Raw genomic sequence first — 9,848 nt, 5'->3', positions numbered from 1 at the left:
ACATCTCGTTGCCAGGTAGCCAGTAGCAATTAAGAAAGCAACCCATTTTCCATTATCATCCCCACTCTCATTGCAAAAGAATCTACATTGTATTATTTTCCTTTATGACAGCCTATTACCAAGGAGTTTTTCTCTGCCCCATGTGCTGAAAAGGGTTTTGCACAGCTGCCTGTGATCCCAGAGCAGCTGATGAGATGCAGGGCTGAGTTTGTAAACAAGGTGGTTTCAGCCCTCCTGCCTTTTTTCTTCCTGAACAGCTGTCCCCCAGACTGCTTCTCCAGGTCTGCCTGATAACACAGCTGCCTCCTGCTGAGCAGCTCTGCCAGATACACTCCGGGAGCCCAGGGGATGTGCTGAAGCTGCACTACAGCTTCACGCTTGGCCACAGCAGCTCTCAAGACAGTGCCGACAAACACTGGAGTATCCCACAGAGGTCAGTTAGAGCATTCAGCATCCGTAGGTGATGGGTACACCCTTCATTCATTTCTTTCCCCCTCCCTCCCCCTTCCCCCCGAAAGGCCCCGATACTTTACGTAAGAGCTCAGAAGCCCAGCAGGCACTGTGATATGTAACAGCTGGTTTGCAACAGGGACAAAAATGAGAAGCTTGTTCTTTCCGGTCTGAGCTGAGAGTCTCATATTTCAGCTCCGCCTTCACATTCCAGGCCTGCCCAGGCTACTCTCAAAAGATTCCGAAAATGGAGCCTCTCACAACTAGTTATCCTCTGAAATACTCAGTGCCCAAAGCCAGGGTCTTTGTTGTCTTCCTGTCAATGGTTTTGTGTACCACTATTCTCTGCCTGCTGCAACTCAGGTTTTTTAAACCTAAAATCAAAGATTTTTATTCTTTTGAAGTCAAGGATTCACGAGGAAGGATCATTTCCTTGGAGAAGTACAGAGGGAAAGTAAGTTATTATTTCACTTTTTCTGTCTTGAATCTTTACTGACAAAAAATGTGTACATTTCTAGGTAAATAAAAGGTTTGGTTATGGGAGTTTTTTGGCAGAGATTTGTGCTAAATTCCTGCTCTTCACACAGTAAACTGGAGAAAATTTGCTTTATCTAGGCCTGCTCCAGGAATTAAGTATTAGATCTAATAAATCAAGGAAAGAAATCATATTATTTATAGACCAATACAGCCTAAAAGGCAAACTGGTGTATTTTAATCTTAGTTTGGAACATTGGTTTTGGATTTTAGAAATTTATCTAGTAAGTATGATTTTAGTGCATGTCCTAAATATCTGCTTTTTTAAATGCTTATTTTTAAACAAAGCTGTAAAAAATAAGTTTATCAGTTTACTGGATTTTTACAACAGATTGTTTGGACGTAATTATCTTCAGCTGCTTTCATCATTATCTGTTTTATCTGTTTAATGAAACAATGATCAGACAGATTAAGTTTACCTTTCTGACAGGAACCATCTCGGTAATGAGAGATGCCATTTTAAGATTTAATTGTGATTTCTACAATATCTGTAGGCTTTTTCCTTACTATTCTAACTTTATTTTTCTGAAGGCAACTTTGGTTGTAAACGTGGCCAGTTACTGCCAATACACAGACAAAAATTACATCGCACTGCAAGAGCTACACAGAGAGTTTGGTCCCTCCCACTTCACTGTGCTGGCGTTTCCCTGCAACCAGTTCGGAGAATCAGAGCCTAGTTCAAGCCAGGAAATAGAATCTTTTGCCAAAGGGAACTATGGAGTAACATTCCCTGTTTTCCACAAAATCAAGATCCTAGGATCAGAAGCAGATCCCGCCTTTAAATTTCTAATAGGTAATTGTTTTCTTTTATGTGTCAAGCTGCCTGTAACCATGGTACTCTCACTGAAGCCAGGCTGAGTGTTTTTGTCAGGGAACATTGAAGTCTTCATAAACTAGGGAGGGAAACAGGCTCTCAACATACAATTACTCTCATTACAATCTGGATATCAAAACTATGGGCAGAAGAATAGTGCCCTGAAAACATCAGTTTCTCCTCACTGCTTGTAAAAACAGCCTACTCTGACCAGCCCAGCTAGAAACATCCATTTTGTGGGTGTATAAACTTGAGTCCAAAGACTTCCACCTACAAAATCCCATTACAAACCATGTGATTTTTATTTTAAAAAGGCTTTTATTATGAACAGAACTGTAGTTATGGGGATCACAAAATTACTGGAAGATTTTATATAAACACATGCGGATGAGATTCCTTTCTTAGCAGAGTCTTATGTCCACCTTTACATAAACTGTACTGTAAAGCAGGATTATATGTACTAGTTATATATAACCACTGAGATAGATAGATAGATAGATAGATAGATAGATAGATAGATAGATAGATACAAAGTTAGATAGAACCACTGATTTGTATTAATTTTTCATGTGAATTTCAGGGCCTAGCCCACAAAATCCTGCGTGAATACAGGGAGCATTTACAGACTAAGAGCCTCATATACTCAGAAGCAGAACTAAATTCTCTTGTCTCAGTTGAGCAAAGATCTCATAGACTTAAAGCCAACTTGAAAAGCCTCTCTGAATTTTTCTGAGTTTTGATCAGGCCTTTGAACCATATTGGTACATGAAAGAAAGAATAGCTTAAACAACCCTTTTCTAACACACCATTTTAACTAGAAAAAAAAGTAACAGAAAGCCCAAACCTGTATTCAATCTCCTTGCCCTCCATTCCACGCTCTCATAGTGCCTCTTGTCAGAAAACTATTAAAATATCCAAATGAAATCTTTTCTAGAACACTTAAGGGTTGCTTCTTGCCATATCGTCTATGATACCTCCTATGTACTTGAAAATTGTTATTATTGAGGAGTCATTTAAGTGGTCACCATTGTCATTGTAACTGTGTTTGTTCCTTCCTTCCCTTAGGCATGCTACACAGACCTCAGGTAGCTTTGTCTCCCTGAGTTGCCAGATGTCCAGTGGAATTATTGAGTGTTTTCTCTCTGTTCTTTACAGAAGAGACTAGAGCACAAAGGCACCAGCTGCGTGTGGTGAATCCAGATTGTAAATATTAGTGCAATCAGTGTTAAACATTAATACCTATTAAGGAAAAAAAATTGTTCAGCATTTTCTTATTTGACATGCTGTTCACCCGCAGGAAGGAGAAAGAACCTTTGGTACTTAAATAGTTTGAAACAAAGTTTTCTCTTCCTGCATTCCTGTGTCTCACATTAAATTACTGCGCATTTTCAATTAAAGTATCTGTTTTCTTCATGTAGCTGTTTTGACAATCAGGAGGTTGAACATCTTCATGCTATACCACCCTTTTGTGCCTGTGACTACTAGCAACAGGATGAAAACAGGACTGTCAGATAATCTAGTGCAAAGTTGGTCCCCTTGCTGCACAAGTGTGGTGTCAAACTTCAATCCATTGCTTCAAAAAATCAGTTTAGGGTCTGGCACCATTCCCAACCAAACACTTGTTCTCCACTCAAAATCTACTGTAGTTTTTTGTGAAAGCAGCCTAATTAAGCCATCACCCATACAACTTCCTGCTCCCATTTTACTTCCCCAAAACTGGCATAAAACTGGGGATTCCCTGAATAAATATGCAGCCCTTGTATCCTCTTCCCTAGGAAGCATACCACAGTAAAAGTAGGAACTCTCAAACAGTTTCACAGGAAGAGGGGAGCATCATTCACCTCCCACTTTTCAAATCATTAACAGCAACCAGTAAATCCACACCCAGCAAATAATATGGTGGGATTACTTCAGCATAAATAGTCAAAGAATCAGCGTGGGGCATGGAGACCATTCCAGGTGTAAATCCCTGAAATTATCTGACGTCATTCTTACAGATTCCTCAAAGAAAGAGCCTCGATGGAATTTCTGGAAGTACCTTGTCAGCCCTGAGGGTAAAGTTGTGAAATTCTGGAGACCCGAAGAGCCAATAGAAAGTATCAAGCCAGAAGTAACGTCATTAATCAGGCAGATTATCATGAAAAAAAGAGAAGACCTCTGAAAAGGCCATTCAACACCATGGGTATACAGCCTTTCTACATTCCTGGGAAATGTTGCTAGAAGCTAAACCATCAGGTGATTTTGCTGCTCTTTAGCAGTGGTGTTTACAATGTCCATTAATGCTGGATTGGCTCCTGCAATGGCCATAAGAATGACTGAGGTTACTGACACGACAAGGCACTTGGTGCCTTGCAAGGAGGGACTGTCAATTTGCATAAGGGGTTTATGATTTTTTTTTTTTTAATTGCTGACAATAGCTAATTAAAATCGTCACCAGAAGGGAGATAGTCAGAAAGAAAGTTTGTTTAAAAATTACTTGTTATTTACACAGGGTTTTTTCCCCACCTACCAGTAACAAAGAGGTTCTTATATTCCATTAACACATAATTGCTCCGTTAAGAAAGAAAAGAGGCCCAGAGACAGACGTAGCAGGGTTTCTAGAGACAAATGTAACTGAAGATACCAGCTTTGCAGTATCTTCTCAAGGAAGACTACTGAACTGTGAAGCTGTCAGTTGCAAAAAAATTGTACATAGAAAGTAAGATTATTAAAAGAAGAAAAAAAATTGAAACAAAATGTTTGCTTGCTTGTTTTATATTTTGATTATTTTACTTTCAGTTTTACAACACCTTTAAACTCTTCAGCCTTCTCCTTACATTTGTGCTGAAGAACAGTGCCTCAGACATGATCTCCTTTCCTGCTGGATTCCTTCTCTTCTGACCTGGAGGAAGGCAGGGCCTGTGTAAATATACATGGTTGTTTACAGAAGGATTCAAGGGGCAACAAAAATCAAGAGTCCAGCACTATAACAGGCATCTTTCTGACACAGTCCAAAACAATGCTCCTCAGTCACCCATCTACCTCATCTCTAGAATAAAATGGCGATCTTCAAGTAGAGGTAGAGGAAGGGGCTGAAGGCTCGTGGCTGAATCCCCACTCTTCTCACCTTGCAACCTCCCCAGTCCTGCAAACTGCATGTAACTATAAACCCTTTTCCAGTTCTGTCCCACTGTTCTATTACAAACTGCCAAGTGTTTTGATTTATCTCTTTGAAGAAGGGAGATAGTAAATATGATTAAGAAACCCTCACTCCAGCTGCCCATGTCTTGAAGGAGAGCTGAGAAAATAGAAATGAGAAAAAACTGTCTCAGTGGAGTTTTCTATATGAAAAGAATGGACAGAATTAGGTCTGTTCTCTTGTAAGACTAACAGTGATTGAAAATACCTAAAGTGATTCAAATTTTTTTCCAGTAACAGCCACTTAACTGTATTAAAAAGGTGAGAAATTCAAAAAAAATTTTAAAAACAACAAACAAACGAGGGGTCTTTTTCATTCACTTATTGAATTAATAGAGAATTTCACAAAAAAATATTTACGAAGATTGAGTGATGGTACTGATGTGGAAGATTAAACAAAGTCACTCTCAATAATGACAAAGATCTTTTTGGAGAGGAACTCAAATTTAGTGCATGATAATTTTATCCACTTACACTTTCGGAGTCCAGTTAAGGACTATGCAAGGGTCTCATTAGACCAAATGAGTCTGCTGCTAGTGTTTTAGACCAGCCTCTGCACTGTTAGCCATTAACCTGCAAGATTCCACATCAAATCTGTCAAGACAGTGCCTGTTCTTATGCTGAGATCCTGTATTTTACTCCACTTGCCTCCTGCATGTACAGTTCCAGCCCTGAGAACACATAGTGGGACATATCAGGTGATTTTTGTCATACATCTCTGCTGCTTTGATGGAGCAGGAATGAAACTGAGATATGGACCCTCTCCTCTCACTGGGAGCAGGCTACAGTCATGTAACTGCGTGGCAGGACACACTGTTTTGCCCTTAAGAGGTGGATATCTTAACTTGAAAATGTACAAGTCTAAAACATACATGTCTGCTCATGTGCACTGCTAAAGCTCCCTGGTTTTTGCATCACTGAATAAAAAAAGGGTAGGTATAAAGATATGTTGGGTGCTGTTAGAGGAAGACCTGAAAAAAAAAAATGCTTATTTTAGTCATGGTACTGCCTGAGAGTTATTCAGCATGTGGGAAATTTTACCTGGGTCCTTAAAACACTCAAACAGTGCAGTATAATTTTCTAGTTTGAAAGGTATCAGGAAGGGAAGGAGGGAAGGAAATGTGTACGCTTCGTTTGTGACTCTCTCACTAAAGCTCATATTGTTTTTCAGAGGACACAGTGTAATCTTGAATATCTCAATGCCAGTATTAAGATCAAGTGTCTTTCCTGGTATTCAGAAATAGCATGTGATATTAGCAAGCAAGTGGACAGAATTACTTAACTCACGCCTTCCTGAATCGTGTCCACTCCACAGTCCTAGAAAAAGAAGATTTTGTCTGAGAAATCAGTCATTGAGCTTCTCATTTCGCTATTTAGTCGCAGTGCACTACAACCATCTTCTGAAGAGATTTCAATACAGGTACTGTTCAGTCCTGATTGTACACAGTTTAAGTTTTTCAAAATTTACTGTTAATTAACATTCCTCAACAAATTAACATACCTCCTTAACAGAAACTCAGTGTGTTTGTATTACTTATATATCATCATGAGACATGCCAACTCTTCCAACATAATGTTTAGGGCAGATCATTGATAAGCTAATCACTCCTTTCTTAAAACTAATTTACCAGTTATCTGAGGTAAAAATAAAACATCTTTAATGGCCAAATCTATGCAAACTTGGAAAGGCAAATAAATAAAATGGAAGTAAGAATACTATTATATAAATACACATTTATTTATAGTCAAAAGGCAAGAAAGTAGTATGAATGCATGTCTGCATAAATATCCACTTAGAGTTAATTTTAAATACAACATATAAAAATACAAAGTCCAAAATTTTAAACAGATTGAAACCTATTTCTTGGATTCTTAAATAATCTCCCCAATTTAAGATTAAACCACCCTCCTATAATGTTTAGCAAAGATCAGCCCATTAGTGTCAAAGTTATTTCATCTCCATTTGAGCATAACCTATTGGATCTTTCTTCCTAACCCTTCATTCCTATCTCAAGCTTCCTTCACTCCTTAGGTCTGACATATCCTTATTTTTTCAAAGAGATACCATTTAATTGTGAGCTTCTCTTTCCAAAAAGTTGCTTGGGAGTGAAAATATTCTAAATCAATTTCAGTCACCAGTAGTACATGTTCCTGTAAATTCAAGTACTGTCACAAAGTACTTGTTTGCTGAGCCAACACATCAGTGTTCCTTCAAACATTTAATGGTGTAAGAGAAACATACTCATATAGGGTTCAAACCCAAAACTGTTACTTAATATTTACATAATTCAGAAAATTGTTTATAAACCAGTTGGGGTAGCTGTATAACTGTGTGAAACACAACTACACTTACTTTTATACTCTCGGTTACACTTTATTTTATACCCTACATTCACTCAGTCTGTATAACCTAGCACAGCTCCCTTCAGTCAGGGGAACTAGGCAGGCATTGGACCAGCTAGGGACCTATGAAATATCTATAACAACAGTATTTATATTCTTGTCTTGACAGTGATGTGTGTGCTAATCTGACAGTGTAGTCAGTTGCTGGTGTGTGAGGAACAGCTAACTAACAATACACTGCCTAATCACCGCACACAACAGTGGGATCACCGTGACTCTGCAGCCTTCACCAACACTGGTGCTCTTTCTCTTCACTGTCCAAGCTACGTGCAGCAGCACCTACACAAAACAAGTAACAACAAAGAGTTTCTGCTGCACTCTGTAGATGCCTAAAGCACCAGGACAAGGATACTATTAACACTCTGTTCACTGTGGCAGTATGTTTGGCAGAAGCTTGCAGTGTAACACGAATCAAGAAGATTGATATGCTTCCAGCCTTTTTTCTTCTTAGTATTGTGTACTGTTCACACTGTGTGGCTGGAGACACAATATGCAGTTTTTTTAATGGATTGATGTTCACAAATTATATTATCTGAAGAAGCAATGAGAGAGGAAAAACTCTAAGCCTGACTTTTTAATACATATACAATGGAAAGGTAATTATTTTTCAGATACATAATTAAGGAAGTTAGTGAAAGTGACTGTAAGCCTTTGGGGCCTTTCATTACGCAATTAAAAACAACAAGCAAACAAAAAACAGCTCCCAAAAAACTATCAAGTTGCATTTGCCAAATATTACTATTAAAAAAACTAAAATCAAATTTTAAAATGCATGTAAAGTTTTTAACTGTGCTGCTTTTGTTTTTAAAAACCTCCCCTCCCAGGAGCTTAAATTTTTTGAAATATTTGAATTATTTACCTGGTTCAGGTATGTAAAAACATCCTGTTACCTTGGTATCTAAAAGTAGATGAACACCAGAGTCTAAATTCATCAAAAATTCTCACAGTTGTTAGAATAATGGAAATACAAAATACCACTTATATTTGCCTGACAGTCAAAAAAAAATCAATAATAAGGAGGAACAAAAAGATTTTTCATACAAAAGTAGTGGCTTTCCATTTTGATGACCAAGGTATGTGGGAAAAGAGAGCAGCTGCATGTTAGCTGCTGTCAGAATTTCAAGCAGCCAACAAACACTGCCGCCCCATCACACACAGTTGCACCACCTCCATTCCTGGAGCCCAAATCCCAGCACCTTCTGAAGGAACTGCCTTGAAACAGCGGTGAGCAGCCCTGCAGCCAGTGACAGTGTAGCAGTGACTGCTGCATTAGGTACAGCAGTCAACTAGCAATACACTGCCTACCAGACACAGAGTCCTTATGAGGGAGATGCCTCCAGCAATAATATGCCTGGAAATATTTGTCATTTTCTCCCTAAATTCAGCGTTATTCACCTGTTTTAAGGTTCATGTTTCAACATGTATATATACAAGTTCAAACAGTATATAGTGTCAAAAAATAAATGTCACAGATACGTGCCTGACTCAGGAATACCAGAATAAGAGCAATAGTATGAACCCCGTGTGGAGTTCCCAGACTGTCCAAAAGGAACTGGATACTGTTGCAAGCAGTTTCTTGCCTTAGTTGTAGGACTACCAGTATAGTGTTACCTCCACAAGTTAATTTGTATCATACACACTTCAGTCCTTTTCTCCGTGGGACGTTTGCTTACGGTCACAGTCGCAACCCTGCCCTTAGTCTAAATGAGCCCATAGTCAAAATCAGTGTAGTCAATTTTATTTTGAAATTAGAATTATCATTGGCTACTCCATAGTGCAATTTACCTGTAGGTTATAAGCCACAGGATACCTCTATTTACAGCCACCTAATGGAAAATGAATAAAGGTTTCAGGATTGAAGCTCATCAATTTAGTCTGCATGGAGGTAAAATTTTACCTCCAACACCCATTTTGTTGAAAGTCCTTTGAAGTCAAGCTGGAAATGAGGTACTGAGTTAGACACTTTGTACAAAAGCCAATTAATATTGTATTTGAAGCCTTCACTTTGTTCCTTCAGAATTGGTCTTAAATCACTCAAAATAAATCTTACCTCAATACAAAACAAAACATAAAACATTTACTTCCTTGAGTGGTGCTGCTGTTAGCAGCCACAGAAAGTACTGGCTAATTGAGTTCTCCTTGTTCCACAGCAAGAGGAGGCCACCTCTGAGTTTTCTGTGATGCTTTTGAATGAAACAATATGGAGTACAGCTAGCAGCTGTGGACACATCAGAGACGACAGCCAGCTAACATGCACTGCCACACTGTTACAATCTCTTCAGTTTTGGCCATTAGTTCTCCTTCACCACCAACCCTAAAGTTTTGTCTCCTAGAACTCAGTCGTTGCCCGCTGCAGCAACATGGCTTTTCCCTAAGGGGTTATTTATATAAGAGATATATGTTGAAGCAACATTCTCAGCATGCTAGAGGTTACATTTCTATATTGCCGTTTTATCTAATGGCACACTGC

The 9,848-nt window shown here is 38.7% G+C and overlaps 1 protein-coding gene across 1 annotated transcript; it reads left to right on the top strand.

Annotated features, from left to right (window-relative positions):
- Positions 1-697: 697 nt before the first annotated feature.
- GPX8 (glutathione peroxidase 8 (putative)) lies at positions 698-3,959 on the top strand (the record flags this gene model as incomplete). The annotated part of the gene is made up of 3 exons (XM_082302276.1): positions 698-904; positions 1,516-1,777; positions 3,796-3,959. The coding sequence occupies 3 exons, from the start codon at positions 698-700 to the stop codon at positions 3,957-3,959; spliced, it is 633 nt and encodes a 210-aa protein (XP_082158402.1).
- Positions 3,960-9,848: the final 5,889 nt, after the last annotated feature.

This window comes from Coloeus monedula (assembly GCF_965178545.1).
Source record: "Coloeus monedula genome assembly, chromosome: Z".
NCBI classification, from domain to species: domain Eukaryota; kingdom Metazoa; phylum Chordata; class Aves; order Passeriformes; family Corvidae; genus Coloeus; species Coloeus monedula.
The sequence above is the reverse complement of the archived record's forward strand: the minus strand, read 5'-3'. Positions and strand labels throughout refer to the sequence as shown.